Source organism: Protopterus annectens, chromosome 3.part1, assembly GCF_019279795.1.
Source record: "Protopterus annectens isolate FY-2018-M chromosome 3.part1, PAN1.0, whole genome shotgun sequence".
NCBI lineage: Eukaryota > Metazoa > Chordata > Ceratodontiformes > Protopteridae > Protopterus > Protopterus annectens.
This window is the reverse complement of record NC_056732.1, coordinates 1356041372-1356061645: the sequence shown is the minus strand read 5'-3', so window position 1 is coordinate 1356061645 and position 20274 is coordinate 1356041372. Positions and strand designations below refer to the sequence as shown.

General features: G+C 42.1%; 1 protein-coding gene across 2 annotated transcripts in view; it reads left to right on the top strand.

Annotated features, from left to right (window-relative positions):
- Window positions 1-20274, top strand: part of VPS28 (VPS28 subunit of ESCRT-I) — an 870107-nt gene that overhangs the window by 230829 nt on the left and 619004 nt on the right. For both annotated transcript variants that reach the window (XM_044067388.1, XM_044067387.1), the window contains exon 5: window positions 682-771. In XM_044067388.1, the coding sequence (XP_043923323.1) occupies window positions 682-771 (90 nt within the window). The remainder of the gene's footprint in view (window positions 1-681; window positions 772-20274) is intronic.

The following is a 20274-nucleotide window of genomic DNA, read 5'->3' as shown; positions in this document are numbered from 1 at the left end:
TTTACACTGACCTTTAAGTGTCCACAGGTTGTTTTATCAGCAGTATCTTTAGAAGTGTTACAGGGGAGAGGAATTTGGGATAGCAGTCCTGAGCACTGGAAAACAAAAATGAAACAAAACAAAAAAGTCACATCTTCAGGTGCACTGATAATATATTTCTTATTACTATATGCTATCATGGTGTAGTTTGATCATATAAAGATTTATTTACTGTATTTGTATATTACTGGGAATTCTTACTATAATAGTAATTTGTATGTGGCGTTACTAGAAGAATGTATTCTTGGATCATTTGTGTCTGCACAGTGTATAGACATGCATTGTATAATACATGACACACTAACACCATTACTCTTCCAGTAAAATTAACCCAGTTATTCCTAACTCATTACATAATCCCCCCCCCCCCCACACACACACACACAAAGACCCACACAGACGTGTGCTCCAGGTCTAATATCTTATCTGATAGTTTGGGCACATTTGACTCCTTGTAATTGCCAAAATTTCTACTCACCATTTTAATTCTGACTTTCCCTAGTTCTCATTTATTGACAATCTTGCATTAAACACAAAGATTTGAAGTAGTGAAGGGGTGAGTGAAGAAGAAAGCAAAAAGGAATGAGTTAATACCTGATTTACTATTTCTTAAAGATAATGCTTCTCTTTTTTTCCCTTCAGGTATGACAATATGGCTGAGTTGTTTGCTGTGGTGAAGACATTGCAAGCACTGGAAAAAGCTTACATCAAGGATTGTGTCTCTCCAAATGAGTATGTTCACTGAAACTACAACACTTTCTTGTAAAAATAATTTTTCTGTTAAGCTAAAACACTTGTAAATATAATTTTCTTTAGGATATGTGAATTCATTTTTAAATTATTGTATTATAGAGTATCTGGGCAGAGTCTCTGTACTTATGTTCCCTAACAGTGTTTTACTTGTATTCTGCTTTAAGTTATATATTAAAAATAGGAAAGAGATCACAGCTGTCTCTTGTGAGTCACACAGAAATTAGAATAGGTCAATTAAGGGTAATTAATTACCTGTGAACTGAGGGTGGAGGTAGGAACTAAACCTTCTGTTTAAGGGGTAGAATAAAACATTTCAAGACTTTACTGGAAAAGCTAACCCAGGCTCTGCTGTAGTCTGCTGTGAGGGAAATTATAGTTTGTTTTTGCTTTCTTATATTTAGTATTGCTTTATTGCCTTCTTCTGATGTCCTTCATGGATGCATCTGCAGTCATAACAGCTGGGTTGTCCTGTCGTCAGGCAGCCCTTCAGTCGGCCGGATTCCAAAGTCCGGGTCCGGCTTCGGCTGATGTCGCACTTCACCCGACGTCATCTCTGTTGGTCTTCGGGTATAAAGGCATCAGCCGGCATTTTCTCAGTCTTTCTTGCCGCGTGGCGCCAAAGCAGAAGCTGTTCGCAAGTGCGGTCGGTCGGATCCAGATTACTTCTACCGAATACTACCGAGACTTCTAAAGCTAAGTACCCGTTGGGGACTCTTTCTTGCCTCAGCCGATGTCAGAAAAAGTTAATAATTGTTTAACCTGTGGGAAACAAATACCTCATAAAGATTTCCACTCTTACTGTCTGCCTTGTTTAGGCCCAGCCCACGGCGTAGCAGCCTGTTCGGCCTGTGCTTCTTTCAACCGACGGCAGGCGTGGTCGGAGTTGCAGAACAGTTTTCGGTTCTGATTTTGCGTACATTATGTCCGGATCCTCCGACTACACTTTCTGCCAAAACGCAAAGATAAAGACCGACACTCATGGCCAGCGGTTTCGGCGAAACCATGCTTAAACAAACGCGAGTGTCTCGGTTTCGGCGAAACCGAGAAAACTGATCAAAGTACAGCTGAATCTATCTCTACAGCTGAGGCCCCTGCTACAACTCTTGAACCGACCTCAGAAGTTTTATCCACCACGGCTGCCAATGACTTATCAGACACCATTCCCTTGGATGTCTCTACCCCAGCACGTGGTGCTGCTAGGCCTCCAGCAGCCATGTCCATTAAGGCCTTCGCCAGGGCTAAAGCAGCCAAGACTTCTAAAACAGTGCCTGTTAACCCCCTTCAACCAGGCCCTCTTCTAGTTCTCAAATGCTTACTTTGGCAGAAGATTTAATTTCATTAATTAGAGGATCTCAATCTCACCCAGACAGGGCCTCTCAGCCCCCAGAGAAGAGACCTAGGGCAGAGCCCTGAGCCAGTGTCCTCTGATGATTCGGCTGATGAATCAGACATAACTGACCAGCCAGAGGCCCCTTTCTCCAATTTTGAAGATTCTGATGCTGAAGAATCTATTCCAGCTGCTTCTCCTCCAGAAGAATTCTCCTTTGAAACCTTACATGCCATGCGAGCAATTCCAATGGCAGCAACAAGATTTTTCAGATTCCAGAAAAGACTTAGAACCTTTCTACACCTTCCACAGCACAGGCCCTTAGCTATACCTCCTGTTCTCTGTGGTAGATGATGCTTTCAATGATGTCTGCTCTGCTCCAGATTCATTGCCCCAGCCCCTGCCAAACCAGACAGATTTTACAGGGTGCCAGATACTCATCACCACCTTTACAAGGCCCCTCTTGCAGACCCGAATCTATATCCCAGGGTCCCAAGGCAGTAGCGACCATAGCTAAAACCCTATTCCTTCTGAAAGGGAAGCAAGGTCATTAGACAGATGGGGTAAAAAGGTTTACACTTCAGCTACTCTCTCAGCTAGAGCTTTAAACTGTCAATTTCACATGATACAATACCAAGAGTTTATGCTTGATCAGTTAACTAAAAAGCTAACCACTGATGAATCTCTTGACAAGAAATATGTATTAGAAATGGTAAATAACATACAACAGGTTAGTAACCATTCCTTAAAATGTGGCTATGATGCACTGGAGGCTTCATTTAGATCAGCCATGACTGGCACAGTGATAAGAAGGCACGCATGGCTAAAGGAGCAAGCTCCGGATCATGTTAAAGCTAAGTTGCTAGATGCTCCTATGGATAAGACAAGTTTGTTTGGTACACCTGCCCAGCAGGTTATAAAGAAAATGGAAGAAAAAGCAAAATTAGTTGAAACGGTTAAAGATTTCCTGCAGGTTCAACCCCCAAGGTTTAGCAGGAACTGGCCTGCCAAAAATTGGTCCTTTCCTGACTCCACAAGATTTCAAAGGGGCAGGAATAGACGTTCCAGAGGCAGAAACCAATCTAGAGGTGGTGCCTACAGAGGACGACAGTGACTTAATCCTAAATCCGCCTACCAGGGAACAAATAGCAGCTCCTCTAGGCGGAAAGTTAACCTTATTTTCAAAGAACTGGCACCACATAACAAAAGACAAGTGGATTTTACAAACCATAGATCAAGGTTACCGATTCCACTTCCACACTTTACCAGTCAAAAGAGGAATGCCAAATCTACCTCCAAATCAAAAAGCAGAAGCTCTACAACAGATAATGGAGTTAGCAAACATGAGAGCTGTGGAAAAAGTGCCAACAGCAGAGCAAGGAAAGGGGTTCTACTCCAGACTATTCCTAGTTCCACGAAAGGAAAAAGTTGGAGACCAATTCCGACCTGTCCACCTTAAATACATACATCATTGTACCAAAATTCAAAATGCTGACCCTACAGCAACTTCTTCCCATGCTGGGCAAGGAGTGTTGGCTGGTAACTCTAGATCTCAAGGAGGCATACCTGCACGTCCCCATTCGACCAATCTGCAGAAGATACCTCAGATTTCTTGCAGGATCAGAGCACTATCAATTCTCAGCATTGCCTTTTGGCTTATGTACTGCGCGCAGAGTATTCACAAAATGCCTGGCATCAGTAATCGCCCATTGCAGACTACAGGGAATTCAAATTTACCCATACCTGGACGACTGCCTGCTACAAGGGACAACAAAAGCAAGTTGACAACAGATTTACAAAGGGTCATTTACTTGCTACAAGCACTGGGATACACAGTCAATTTACAAAAGTCAAGGCTGATACCATCCCAAACAAGGACATTCTTGGGCGCGGAATTCGACACAGTAAGACAAATGGCATTCATTCTACAGACTACAAAACAAAAGAACTCCTCTTTACTTCTTGGCACTAACAAAACTGAACAAGTTAACAGCAAGAAAGGTACTGCAGGCCTTGGGCTTCATGGCATCATGCATAATTTTGGTCCCATTTGCCAGACTTCATATGAAAACTACAGTGGTACCTAAGGAATTTATGGTCCCAGCACAGGCACAGCCTAGAAACAGAAATCCCACTAATTCCATGCATAAAACAGGAGTTCCTATGGTGGGCTCAGGCATGCCAGTCAAACCCAGGCCTTCCCTTTCAGATGTCAAGCAAGCCAGAACATCACAACAGCAGACCTGGGATGGGGGCCCACATGATGGACAAACGCTGCAAGGATTGTGGACTCAGGATCAACTTCACCTGCACATCAACCTAAAAGAAATGCTGGCAGTAAAACTGGCAATTCAAAAGTTCAGACCATTTCAAGAGGGCCAGTTGATGATAAGGACAGACAACACCACAGTCATGTGGTACATCAACAAACAGGGAGGCACTCATTCATACCCCTATGCAGAATGACTTTGGAGCTGTGGACCCTGGCACTCAGCTACAACATCCAGCTACAGGCAATATTTGTACCAGGAAAAGAAAATACTCTAGCAGACATATTAAGCAGAACCACATCAGATGCCCACGAATGGCACCTGCACCGGACATCTTCAAGACCATCACAGAGAAATGGGGAATGCCTCAGATAGATCTATTCGCATCACCTCACAATCACCAGCTCAAAAATTCTGCACAAGGACATTCCACCCACTAGCATGGAAAGTGGATTCTCTCTCCTTCAGCTGGAAAGGCCTAACAGCATATGCATTCCCACCTTTTCCTTGATACACAAAGTATTACTAAAAATCAAGGAAGAACATCCAAGGATAATCCTGATAGCTCCAAACTGGCCAAGACAACACTGGTACCCACTGCTGAGGAGCATGTCTCGAACAATATGTGGCCAATACCCTGATGCCTTTGATGCTAACTCAGAACAACTACAGCACCATACATCCAAACCTGAAAGCGTTACAACTGACTGCATGGAACATCACATAGCAGCAGCTAATCAAGAACTTTCCCAAAGAGTAAAGACATTATTCTTGAAAACCGCACAGACCTTCAACAAGGAACTAAACGCTGGAAAATGGAAAAGGTTTGTCACTTTTCTGAAAGAGAAAAGATGTGTCAAACATAGATATGCCTAACATTCTGGAGTATCTGGCGAACTTCTCCATTCAGGCCTGTCCTACTCCTCCATCAAGATACATGCATCAGCTGTTTCAGCAGAATACAGCTTTGATCCACCTGTTTTTTCACACCCTTTGCTCAGACAGTTCCTCAGAGGAATCAAGAATGTAAAACCTTTGACACTATCACCCTTTGAACCAGCAACAGCAGACCTACAACACCTGTCATGGAAAACTGCTTTTCTACTGGCAATTACTTCAGCAAGGAGGGTTTCAGAACTACAGGCCTTAATGGCAGTGCAACCCTTCCTAATCTTCCACCAAGATAGTGTCTCCATGAGGACTAATCCAACCTTTATGCCTAAGGTGGTATCCAGAGTGTCCTTAAACCAGGCAATCCACCTCCTACCTTCTTTCCCAACCCACAAAACAGAGGGGAAAGAATATTGCATACCTTGGATGTACATAGACAGCTACGCTACTACTTGGACAGAACCAAAAGCAACAGAAAGACTGACCAACTGTTTGTAGCCTATGCAACAGGAAGGGAAGGAAGAGCTATTTCAAACAGACAATCTCCAAATGGATAGGAAATTGCATTCGATTCTGTTACTCCTTCCATGGAAAACCAATTCCACAGAACATAAGACCTCATTCTACAAGGGCAACAGCCACTACCACAGCCTTCTTACGAGAGTGGCAGCCAAAACATTATTGACCAAGCTACTTGGACCTCCGTGCATACATTTGCCAAGCATTATAATTTGCCTCTCCAGATCCCGCAGGGTTTGCCACTGCTGTACTGCAAGGGATCCTAAACACACCATAATCTTCCTTTATCCTCCTCCCTAGTTGGCTATGGTATTCTACCCAGCTGTTATGACTGCAGATGCATCCATGAAGGACATAGTACAGTTTTGTACCTACCATAAATGTAGATGTCCGAACTGGATAGCATCTGCAGTCAGGATTACCTCCCTCCTTCCCTCTGTGGTATTCCTAGGTTTACCCCCTAATAGCTAGCTGGGGGAGTCTTTATGGTGTATTTGTTTGTATATATGTACATACATGCTTATTTTTGTGTTTACCTCTATTTTTTTGGAAACATTGGCATTCTATCCAAAAATTTTAGCCTTCCAAGAGGGCTTCTGGCATCTGGGGCAAGAAACACTGAGGAAAATGGCGGCTGATGCCTTTATACCCGAACCAACAGAGATGACGTCGGGTGAAGTGCGACATCAGCCCGACCCGGACTTTGGAATCCGGCCGACTGAAGGGCTGCCTGACGACAGGACAACCCAGCTGTTATGACTGCAGATGCTATCCAGTTCGGACATCTACATTTATGGTAGGTACAAAACTGTACTTTTTGTATATTGTGGTGTATTTTCTTTACACACTATGTTTTGCTTCTGTTCAGCTTTAAATTGCATATTTAAAATGGGAAAGAGACAACATCTATGTCTCTTGTGAGTCATACAGTAATTAATTTTTTCCCACCCTAGAGGTTTTGATTTTTTAATCTCAACCGTCTCAGTATTTGGCTGTCCCCTATGTTAATTTCACCAAATATTTCCTTCTCTCTCCTTTTTCATTGTTTTTTTATCAGTAGGCACAAAATTATCATTTTGTGAAGTCACTCCCCTTAAGCTTTTAAAATTATTGGCCATCTCGCTGTATTCCATAGAGCCAGAATACTAAGTGCCCACCCCCTTCCAATCTGTCTTATTCTTTTAAAATTAGTAGCTGTCCCCTTAGATTCCTAATTCTTGAGTTACCTTATATTCTTGAGTTACCTTATCTTTCATTTCTAACTGCTTATTGCACACTGCAACTCTTACAACGTTATCCCATTTTTCTTTCTTGCCTTTAAAATCTGCAACATCTAGTCCAAGACCACCATTTATTGGAGACCCCACATTTTGCCTCGCAATCATCTAGGGATTAATGCTTCCGTTTCTCTATTGGTGATAGAAAGAGTATAGGGAATTTTTTTTCTGGAAACAGATGATCACCAGTAATCCTGATAACTGCTTCATAGGTGCCAGATTGGAATTTGTGCTTATATTTTGCTCCTGGTGAGATAAGGAGCAGAAGGCATTGATTCTTGATTGTCTCTGATTTGGCAGCGTCTGTGACCGACCTTCCTGACTGGTCTGGTTGCTATTTAAGACATCTACCAGGAAAAGGCTACAACAGTCCTATAGACCTGTGCATCATCTGGGGCAAGATCGGGGATTGCTTCTACTGTTTCGCTTCTGGTGACAGAAGAATCAAAGGGACATTGTATTCTAGCAGCATGAAGCTGTGGTGAGATCAGCACTAGTAGTAGCCAGGCAGTATCCAACCATGTGAATCCTCTCTTTAAGTCATTCTTGACAAAGCTAATTCTTTCTTTTCAATAAACACTGCTTGATTAGCTGTTGTCTAACCTAACTTCAAATTATCTCCCTAAATACTTCATCTATAAATAATCAGAATCTACTTTAGTAGTTTCCCCTCAAGTATTTGGCACATTTGCCCTGTATAGAGGCAGACACTTTGAGTTGGAATTTTTCCTGTAAAAGCACCCTTGAAATTTCACTAAAACCTAGTTGTACACTAGTTTGCAGTGACAAACACTGCCTACAGAGTTGCAAACCAGATTCTTCTGACATTACTTTATGCTCTCATTGCAACCATGTAATCCATAAAAAAGGGCCTGTTGCCATGGATATGAAATTTCCCACTATCTCCATTACCACCTTGGAGAATAAGGATATGGGTGTTTTGAGTCAATGTAGAAATTGCCTCATGTTTACTGATAGCCAGCTAATTCTCAAACAAACTGATAAGGTATGTGAGAAATGTATTTACACAATGTTACTAGAGGCAAAGCTTTCACATAAAAGCATTCCTAATGTCAATCAAGTTGTGAATAGTACATATGCTGCACACATCGCACATAATTCAAAGAAGAAACATAGACCCATATATGCTGAGGCTCTTAGATGTAACCTTCCTAAACCCCAAAGACCTCCTAGATGAAGTACTCATTACAAATACCTGCAGCAGCCCCGAATGCACTCTCTCAAAATAACCCCCATATCAACATGTACAGCCACATCTCATGGAGCCTCTACTTCTAAGCCTATAAGATAAGTCACCACTCAATCCAGCATTCTCATCAGTGGAGACTCCATTGTGAGATACAGTGATGTCCCTCTCACTAGGCAGAGTAAGGAGAAAGTCATGGTCAGTTGCTTATCAGGGGCCAGGATCTGCCATTTTCATTCGACCATGAGCACAAGTATGACTCGGTCATAGCCCGTCTGAGTGTAAATGACCTGAGACATACCTCCCTAGACTATATGAAGAGAGACATCATGGAGCTCTCAGAATATGTGTCCAAGGCTGGTGTGAGCATATTATTGAGCAGCAGTTTATCTTCTCTAAGGCTGATGCCACAATATGAACAGAAAATGAATGACTTTAATAATTGGCTTAGTTTCTGGTGTCATTGTAATGGGGTGCAGTATCTGTCTGCATGGAATGAGATGCTCAACAGACTATGCTGCTTTGCCAGGGATGGTTTGCACCTCTTCCCTCTAGATTTTTAAATATTAGTTAAAACATTGCCCTCCCCATAGTGCCTTTTTTAGGCAATGCCAAACTGAAAGCACTTCCGACATAGCAAGTCAAAACCAAGAAAATCTAAAGGTGTTACTGCTCAATGCTAGGAGTCTAAACAAAAAACTCCACTCCCTACAAGTTCTACTCACCCTAGAGAATACTGACACATCTGCAGTCACTGAGACATGGTTTCAACCTGCGGAAAGCACACCGGCAGTGCAAGTTTATAATGTCTTTCACACATTTGTGCCAGCTACTTGACATCACCAAAGGCAAAATCCAATACAACTTCCTTGCAGCCTATAAGTCCCTTTCTATGACCCAGGAAACCCATAACATGTAGTTAAGCTTATGGAAAACACTCACCATTGATCCCAGTACCATATTTATGCTTGACTTTAATTACCCCACTATTAACTGGGAATCATGTACGACACCAAACATGCAAGCACAGAGATTCCTGGATTTTGTAAGCATAAGCACCCTGTACCAGATTGGCAGTATGCTGACCAGGGGCGCAATTATACTGGCTCTGGTCTTCCCATAGTGTAATGTCTTCTCTGGTAAGGTCAAACCACAACATGGTCTCCTTCGAAGTAAAAATAAAACCCAAAACCCCAGCTAACCCTGGAATGTTCAGTAACTACTGTAAGGTTAACATCCTACTATTAAGTGATACACTAGCAAAATTTCAAGTCCCCATAAACCCTGAGAAACACTGCTTGGTATGTGAGACTGTTCACAGAAATCCAAGGCAAGCATATTAATAGCTGCATGGAGGAAGCTGTACTCACCAGGAAGAACAAACCAGAAAACAGGCTACACAGGTGGAATCTTGACATCCCTAGGCTGTATAACAGAAGAAAGAAAATCATGGCAGAAATTATAATGTGTAGCACCCAGCAAGATAAAAGCAGTCTCGTCAAACTAAAGAAAGAACTTGTAGGACAAATAAAGTCTACCAAAGCCACATTTGAGGTAAATTTGGCCTCCTGGGCCAGGGACTCTCACAAGGCATTCTTTAGCTATGTCCGCATCCTCAAAGGCAATATGTAATAGTGTACAGAGCTCATTGTTAATAGAGCCACCTATACTGAGCCTAAAGATATAGCAAACCTACTGGCAGACAAATTCAGGTGTGCTTTGCCCCTCTCTCCCCTTCAACCTCCGCTCAGGAAATATCATCAAATTAACTCCCCCTATTATCACTTGCGAACAGGTTCTCAATGCTCTCTCCAAGGCCAAGAACATTGCATCAGTGGTCCTAGTCAGAATCCCAGGATACCTTCTAAATAGCATGAAACATGACCTATTAGTCCCCTTGTGATTGCTTATTTAACTGTATCCTACAAAATGGGCTTTATGCCTCATGAATGGAGAACAGCAACAGTCATCCCCTTGCACAAAGGTTAACCATCTACAGACCCTGGAGACTACAGATCTATAAGTTTCACTAGTCTCATATGCAAAGCCATTGAAAGAGTTATTATTGAAATGATCAATAATGACATAGGAAATTTGCAGACATTAGTATGGTTTCGTTAAGGGCAGGTCATGCCTACTCAAAATGGTGGACTTCATTGAGAAGCTCACCAAAGCAGTAGATGAGGGCAAAACAATTCACACTGCATACCTTGACCTGGTCAAGGGATTTGACACAATACCCTGCTCTGCCATTGTTGATAAACTCAAGAGGTTAGGTGTAAACCCTTATGTCACTCAATGGATATCCAGCTGGCTCACATACATGACCCAGGAAATTAGAATTGGACATTCCACCTCTACAAAGAGGCTATTCGCAGGCAGAGTCCCTCAGGAATCAGTTCTGGGACTTCTACTTTTTGGCATTTATTTCTCTGAAGTCAAGGCCAGTGTCAAGGGCCTCTGGCTGACCAAATTTGCAGACTAAAATTAGGAGCAGTCGTGGAATTCCCCAGCTGACACTGTGTTCTTCAGGGCAGGTTGGCACAAGACAAATAATTTGTGTCAGATTCACGGACTAAAACTAAATGACAAGAAGTGCATACAAGTATTCTTCGGGTAACTATCATATTGACAACACACCACTAAGCATCAACCCAGTAGTCAGGGACTTTGGGACACACACAGACAGTAATCTAGCCTTTGAGCATCAAGTGTCTACAGTAGTGAGGAAATCATTCAATGCCGTGCAGCTTGTATACAAATGCATGGCATCTAGGTCTAAGGAGGTCATTGTTCCACTATGTTCAGGATTCATTATACCTATAACCGAGTGCAGTGCCCCCTTTAGTATGTGCCTAACCAGGCACATCCAACAACTGGAACATCCACAATACAGAGCGCAAGCAACATGTCCTGTGCACTCTGTATTAAAGCTCTATCCGTGTATTCTGTCTCCTAAAGCCTTTTGAGGAGAGTTCTATGCCTGGCATACAAGGCTTTGTCAGAGTCCACCCTGATTGACTTCCTGCATGTCCACAAAACAAACCGCAGCAGAATTAGCCATTCTGAAGACTTAAACCTTGCCAGTGATATAAACAAGACTGCTGGAGAGATAGGTATGTATCCCAGAGACTACCCCATCTCTGGAGCAGGCTCCCTGTCTATGAGAAGCAGAGTTCCTGCCTAACTCAAATCAAGTGCATCTTGGACAGTTTAATGGGGAATAGGAAATTCATCCCTAGTTTGGCACCTATGTCTCTAATGGACACAGGTAGCCTATAAATGGTTCACCTCCCAGGCCCCTGCTTGTAGATGTTTCTTTTCCCAAGCCCCTGCTTACATTTATCGGGAGCACCAGAACTTGTTAGAAGGCCCTTGTGGTGGTTAGCTTAGTACACACCTATGAACCTATAACATGTATTACTTGCATTGGTTCAGTTGATTGTGGAAATGTTAATAACTGACTTCAGCAGAATAGATAACTGCATTACAAATGTGTGAGAGATAAATATTTGCTTTTTAAATATACATTTTATATGCTTTAATTGAAGTTGCAGAGTAGTTATAAAATTGGTTAAAGGCTGTCTTCTTTTCTGCATGCTGCTACAGTTCTATCATTTGTTTGTGCTATGCTAAAATGTCCTACATTGGACAGGAACAGATGCCTGATCTTAAAAAAAAAAAAGAAAGAAAAGAAAAAAGACAATTTAAAAAAAAACAGATCCGCAGCCTATATTTTCTTTCTTTTTGAATGTCTTTCCCAAACATTTTTGTCATCTGGAGCAAAATAATTGTAGACCTACATCAAGTCCTTCGGAAGTGCACATTCTAATAAAGTACACATCCCAAAATGTATTTACAAAGTCTGTTCATGATTTGCTTTCTCCAAATATGGGCACGCTAAGTTTTTGGTAATCCACATCATTTTCCATTATGTGAGAATTCCCTACATATATATGTGCATACACATGCACAAATATTTCAGGCAAGGGCATTAATGCCCTTGTAGCCTGTCAATATACCAAAACAATTGTTCCCATAATAAGTGTCCTGGCTGTTCTTAAAAGTGTGTAAACTAGTGCTTGCTTTAATGTAATTTGGTAGTCTATTGCATGCATCAGCTGCTCTCTCACAAAATCAATTGGTATCCTTCTCATTCCTGTAAAATCTTTTGCATAGGCTGTCTGATGATTCTTTACTACTTTTTGATAACCCCAAACATTTCCAGAGGCAGTTGTCTATAAATGTCTTGTATACCTGAATAAAGTCTCCTCTTAAATATATATTTGAGACACTGTACAAATTCAGATATTTTAATCTTTCATAATAACTTAAATTTTCACATCAGTGGATGTCCTTGGTATATTTCCTCTATCCAGTTTACTCATGCTTGTATTCTTATAAGGTTTTCATATTGAAATTCCATACTCAAGTTTGGGACTAATGTAACTAACAAACAATGACTTCATTATTTCTGATTACTTAGACTTTATAAATCTTTTTACATAGCCTGTAGTTCTGTAACTGTCATTAACCAGTTGGTTGATATGATATGAACATTTCAAAACTGGATCTACCCATATACCTAGGTCCTTAAATTAATCTACAGTTTCAATCACTGTATGCTGAATTAAATATTCACCTTTCAGTTTATGTCTCAGAAATCTCATATGCTTAGTTTTTGATGTATTTATCAGCATATTAGTCTCCTGTGCCCAAATAGTGGATTTGTTGAGTTATTTTGTCTTTGTCTGTAATGCATGTAATCAGCTTAGCCAATTTCAAGTCATCTATATACAGACTGTAGATCACCTCAGATGAAAAAGATAGATCTGAAAGATGCAATCAAAGCAAGCATGGGCCTTGGATAGAGCCCTGTGTGATATCCTGACTGTAACCAAGAATTTCACCAGCCCACTTGCTGTATGATACTCGTCATGTCCTGTTTGTAAGCCATGCAAGAGTACATCAATACCTAGTTGTTCTAATTTATTGATCAGTGTTTTGTGTATGACCCTATCTTCTTCTTCTTTCAGCTGCTCCCGTTAGGGGTCGCCACAGTGGATCATCTGTTTCCATTTCTTCTTGTCCTCTGCATCTTGCTCTGTCACACCAACCTCCTGCATGTCCTCTCTCACCACATCCATAAACCTTGCCTTAGGCCTTCCTCTTTTCCTGTTACCTGGCAGCTTCATCCTTAGCATCTTTTCGCAGATATACTCTGCATCCCTCCTCAGCACGTCCAAACCAACGTAATCTTGCCTCTCTGGCTTTGTCTCCAAACTTTCCAACCTGGGCTGACCCTCTAATATACTTATTCCTAATCATGTCCACCCTTGTCACACCCAGTGCAAATCTTAACATCTTTAACTCTGCCATGTCCAGCTCTGACTCCTGCCTTTTTGTCAATGCCACTGTCTCCAACCCATATAACATAGCTGATCTCACTACCCTCTTGTAGACCTTCCCTTTCACTCTTACTGGTAGTCGTCTGTCACAAATCACTCCTGACACTCTTCTCCACCCACTCCATCCTGCCTGTACTCTCTTCTTCACCTCTCTTCCACACTCACCATTACTCTGAACTGCTGATCCTAAGTATTTAAACTCATCCACCTTCACCACCTGTACTCCCTGCATCCTCACCATTCCTCTATCCTCCCTCTCATTCACACACACATATTCTGTCTTAGTCCTGATGACCTTCATTCCTCTTCTCTCTACAGCATATCTCCACCTCTCCAGGGTCTCCTCCACCTGTTCCATACTCTCACTACAGATGACCCTATCAAATGCTGAAATTAAATCTAAATAAATTAGAACACAGTGCATATTTTCTTTCATATTATTACATTGTTATAGAACATCAGGTCACAGGTAGTAATAGATCCATTTTCGAAATATGCACAGTGATGTATGGTTTCAAGTCCCAAGCTTTCCAGTTCTGGCAATAACTTATCCAGTATTGCCATCTCCATTATTTTTCCCCAACATGAAAGTAGACATGTAAGGGTCTGTATAGCCAATAGTTTTTACTACTCCCCTTTCCCTTAAAGACAAGTTTAATTAGTGCATGTCTCCAGTCTTGAGGAATCTTCCCTAAATTTATGCAACCTATTAAATAATAGATATAATGGTACTGTAAATTATTGCTGAAGTGTTCTCAGGTCATTCTTACTAATTCCCCCTCCTCCCTGTACTTTGTTTGGATCCAGTTTACATAGTTCTTTTTCAGTATAATCTAATTTAATTTCCGTATTTGAGGATGTTCTTCGTGTTTCACTGTTGCAGTCATTACGTTTGGGTAATCTGCTGGCAGGTTGCCCTCAGTCGGCCTGATTAACAAAGTCTTGGGTCCTGCGTCGGTTGCTGTCCCTTCTTCCATGACGTCAGGTCGTTAGGGGTATAAAACATGCAGCCGACGCCATTACATCAGTCTTTTTTGCCACACCGTGCCCGAAGCAGAAGCAGTTCACAAAGTGCCAGTCGGCCGACTCCTGAAATTTTCGTTTTCGAGTTTCAGAGCCGAAGTCTTCAGCTAAAAGCTAAGTACACCATTGGGGAAACTTCTTGCTCCTTACCGATGTCAGTAAAAGTTAATGATTGTATTACTTGTGGGAAGCAAATACCTCATAAGGATTTTCATTTGTACTGTATTCCTTGCCTAGGCCCTGACCACAATGTGCCTTGCTGTTGGTTTTGTGCTAAATTTAATCAACGCACTATTAAACGTCGGTATATTTTTGCTTCTAAATATTTTGGCTTGAGATTTAACTATCCAGAAATGTCGTCAGTTAGCAATCCGACTACTGGAATACCTAAAAAACACAAAGAAAAAGACAGAAACAGACCGTCGAGGTCCAAAACAGACAACAAAGCTTCTCCTAAGCCAGTCGCCGGTTCGCCGGTACTCAGTGAGGCACATTCGCGGCCTCTGATACCTGCTACTTTTGATTCGCAGACCTCTACTGAGACCCATTGAGAGTCCGGTATGCCGCAAGATACTTTAAGTATTGAACCCACAGATGTCTCTACCTTAGATGGGTACGGAGCCGCTGGGCAGGCACTGGCTTCTGAGGGTGTTTTCAAGCCTAAAGATTTGTATATTAAATCGATGCCATCTTCAAAACTAAGGCCAAAAATACTTCTCTGTCTAAAAAAAATTATGCTTGGGCCACGTGTACAGGCCCCAATGCCTAAAAAACAAATGATCAAAATGGCTGAGGATTTAATTACCTTGATCAGGGGTACCCATCCCCCTACTGCTAAGAGGCCTAGGCAAGGCACTTAGTATGAATCTTCAGATCAGGTTTCTATTTCTTTTGATTCCTCTTCTGATCAGGAATTATCTATTTCCACTTATGAGGACTCTGATGCAGAAAATTCCATCCCTTCTGCTTCTCCTCCTGAGGATTTTTTTTTTGGAGAAACTTTGCATACCTTAATGGAACACTTTCACTGGGAGAGTCAGGATTTTTCAGAATCTAAAAGGAGACTTGGGGATTTCCTCCTTCTTCCTCAGCATAGGCCTTTGGCTATACCTCCTGTTCTAGACATTATTGATGATGTTTTCTCAGAGTCCAGTATGACTCCTGATTCCCTGCCTCCGGCTCCTAGTAAGCCAGACAGATATTACAGGGTTCCTGACTCCCACAAATTCCTCTTTAAAAATCCTACTGCTGACCCTAAAACAATTTCTCAGGGTCCCAAGGGCATTAAGGCGTCTACTGCTAAAAATCCTACCCCTTCTGATAGAGATTCCAGAGTGCTGGATAGATGGGGTAAGAAGGTTTACACGTCTGCAACCTTGGCAGTCAGGGCTTTAAACTGTCAATTTCATATGCTTAAATATCAACAGCATGTCATGGGTTTACTTAAACAGAAAATGATGTTGATTTCTGACTGTGTGGAAAATAGAGTTGCAGGATTTTTTGCATTCAGCTGAACAAGTTGGAAAACATACTTTGCAATGTGGTTTTGATTCCTTGGAGACCTCTTGCAGGGCTGCTGTAACTGGATCTGTGATAAGAAGGCATGCTTGGCTCAAGGAGCAAAATCTGCCTGACCATGTGAAAGCAAAATTGTTGGATGCTCCTTTACAACACGGCAGTCTATTTGGTAATAAGGCTGAAGAAGTTTTGAAAAAGATGGAAGATAAAGCTAAATCTATGCAAACTGTAAAATATTTCCTACAAGTGCAGCCACCCTGGTTCAGTAGGCACTGGCCTACTAAGAACTGGTCCTTTCCAGTGCAGACTAGATCCGCTCAGGTCAAACTCAGACATTCCAAAGGCTCCAGGTTTCAGTCGCAAGGAACTTCTAGAACAAAGCAATGGGGTGCCTCCACCTCCAAATCTGGAAGTAACAAGGCACCTTCCTATGGTAAACAGTCTCAGTGACTTTCCACTGCAATCACCAAGCACTTATCTTTTGGCCGCCCCTTTTGGGGGAAAACTGGCACTTCATGCACGAAACTGGCAACTGATTACCCAGGACAAATGGGTTTTAAATATAGTATCCCAGGGATACAGGTTTCATTTTCACACATTGCCATTCCCAGACGGATGGACAGATCTGCCTCCAAATCAGTGGGCAGAGGCCCAGAAACAAATTATGTCCCTCATGAATATGGGGCTATTCAACCAGTAACAGAAAAGGAAAAGGGACCAGGTTTTTATTCAAGACTTTTCCTGGTACCCAGAAAAGACAAATCATGGCGTCCAATTCTGGACTTATCCATTCTAAATACATTTCTGGACATTCCAAAATTCAAGATGCTGACTCTCCAACAGTTACTACCTATGCTAGGCAAGGATGCCTGGTTGGTAACTCTAGACTTAAAAGAGGCTTACCTGCATATCCCAGTCAGGGAATCTTGCAGAAGATACCTCCGCTTCAAAGCAGGCTATTTGCATTACCAGTTCTCTCCACTGCCCTTTGGCTTATCTACTGCGCCCAGGGTTTTTACAAAGTTCCTAGCACCAGTAATTGCATTTTGCAGGCAAAGAAATATTCAAATTTATCCATACCTGGACGATTGTCTAATTCAGGCAGAAAACAAGGACACTCTTCTAAAACATCTGGCGTTTGTAAAAAGACTTCTAACTTGTCTAAGGTACGCCATAAATGAAAAGAAATCACAACTGGTACCCTCTCAAATAATTACATTCCTGGGTGCGAGCTTGAATACAACTGCCCAGATGACTTACCTTACACCAGAAAAACAATTTCAATTGATGACTTACTTCAAACAGGTGGCCACAAAAACCCAGCTATCTGCAAGACAAATTCTGCAGGCCTTGGGGTTCATAGTCTCCTGCTTTCTTCTAATTCCATATGCAAGACTGCATATGAGGAAACTTCAATGGTACCTAAAAAGCTTATGGAGTCAACATTGTCACAGCCTGGAAACAATGATTCCTATCATTCCTTGCCTGCGGCTAGAGTTCCTATGGTGGGCAGAGGCCTGCCACCAAAACAAGGGACTGTCATTCATTCCACACCCTGCCTCCCAAACCCTGACTACAAACGCATCAGATTTAGCTTTGGGGGGCCCATCTGGTAGGGAGATGCATACAGGGCCAGTGGAGCCCAAATCAAATGCACCTACATATCAATCAGAAAGAGATGCTAGCTGTACAGAATGCTCTGACGGCCTTCAAGGACTGTCTTCATCCAGGACAACTACTGATAAAGACAGACAACACCACAGTCATGTGGTACATAAACAAGCAGGGGGGTACCCATTCCTACCCCCTTTGCAGGACTAACCATGGCATTGTGGAACATGGCCTTGACTTATCAAATACATCTACAAGCTCAATTCCCACCAGGAAAGCAAAATACTCTGGCAGACGAACTAAGCAGAAATCTTATGGACCCACACGAATGGAAACTGGATCCACAAATCTTCAGCATGTTGACACTCAAATTGGGGAGCCCAGACATAGATCTTTTTGCTTCACCCCAAAACTATCAGTTGGACAAATTCTGTACGAGAATTCATCACAAAAAAGCTTGGAAAGTGGATGCTCTATCCTTTAGCTGGAAAAACCTATTAGTCTATGCCTTTCCCCCTCTGCCTCTGCTCTCCAAGGTCTTACTAAATGTCAGACAGGAAAAACCAAAAATGGTTCTGATTGCTCCAGACTGACCTCGCCAACACTGGTACCTGCTCCTGCGCAATATGTCGCACCTTCCTCTGTGGTACCTGCCTCAGACACCTTACCTACTGTCTCAGCAGAACTATCAAATTCTGCACACTCAGCTCCAAACTCTGAATCTAGCAGCATGGCTAATCAACTAACTTCACCAGTTACATCCCTCAGCAAAACTGTGATGGATGTCATTTTGGAGGCTAGAAGGCCTAGTACTAGAAAATCATATGCTGACAAATGGAAAAGATGCTGTGCCTGGAACCAAGCACAAGGAATAAGCACAACAATGCCCAATCTTCCTCAGATTCTGCAATACTTAACTGAGATGCTTCACAAGGGCCTATCTTTTTCTTCCATAAAAATCTATGACTTTGCCATTTTAGCTCATTACAACACAGAGCCTCCCCTCTTTTCTCATCCTCTGCTAAAGCAGTACCTCAGAGGGGCCAAAAATTTAAGACCTCCCAGGAGAGCACCAACTCCTGCATAGGACCTCAGTTTTGTTTTGGAAAAACTCACTCTACCTCCTTTTGAGCCAGCTGCTACTGCAGACCTAAAATTTCTCCCTTGGAAAACAGCTTTTCTTTTAGCAGTCACTTCAGCTAGAAGGATTTCAGAACTACAGGCTCTTATGGCAGTGGAGCCTTTTATTATTTTTTACCCGGACAGGGTGGCTCTCAGGACCAATCCATCCTTTATGCCTAAAGTGGTATCTAGTGTGGCCCTTAATCAGACCATTCATCTGCCAACTTTCTTCCCAAATCCACAGAACAAGGGCGAGCAGATTCTGCATTCATTGAATGTACACAGACAACTAAGATTCTATTTAAACAGGACAAAATCTCTAAGAAAATCTGAACAATTACTGGTGGCATTTGCTGCAGGGGCAGAGGGAAAGGCTGTTTCAAAGCAGACCATTTCCAAATGGATAAGCCATTGTATTCGTTTCTGCTATATGCACCTTGGTAAACCTGTCCGCAAGGGGATCAGATCTCATTCCACCAGGGCTGCATCTACTTCTGCAGCCTTGCTCAGAGGGGTTCCTACCAGAGACATTCTAGAAGCTGCTACCTGGAGCTCAGTTCATACATTCACCAAACATTACCATTTACCTCTCTTCTCTAAATCCAGAGCAGGCTTTGCCACTGCTGTCCTGCAGGGCCTTATAGCTTCTCCTAATGCTGTATAAATCCATCCTCCCAACCATAGGTTTGGGATTCTACCCAAATGTAATGACTGCAACAGTGAAACACGAAGAACATAGAATAGTTGTGTACACTTACTATAAATGTAGATGTTCGAGTGTATTCACTGTTGCAGTCCTGATTACCCTCCGTCCAGCCCCGTTTTTTCTCTAACTATACCTCTCATTTCTATTACCATCTTTAAAAGCCTTTTTGGTGTATTTGCTTTTGTTTGGAGGTATATGTTTTGTGTTTTTCATTCTACATATATATATATTTATATATTTTGCTCCCCATTTGGGGGGGCACCTGACATCTGGGGCAAGATAAACTGATGTAATGGCGTCAGCTGCATGTTTTATACCCCTTACGACCTGACGTCATGGAAGAAGGGACAGCAACCGATGCATGACCCAAGACCTTGTTAATCAGGCCGACTGAGGGCAACCTGCCAGCAGATTACCCAAATGTAATGACTGCAACAGTGGATACACTCGAACATCTACATTTATGGTAAGCGTACACAACTGTACTTTATCTAGATGTCACTAGGTCAACTTATCACCCCCATTGTGGAGCCAAACTGTTTTGCATAAGATTTTTTAGCTATATCTTTAATCTGTTATGTCTGAGAATAAATTTTAGAATCT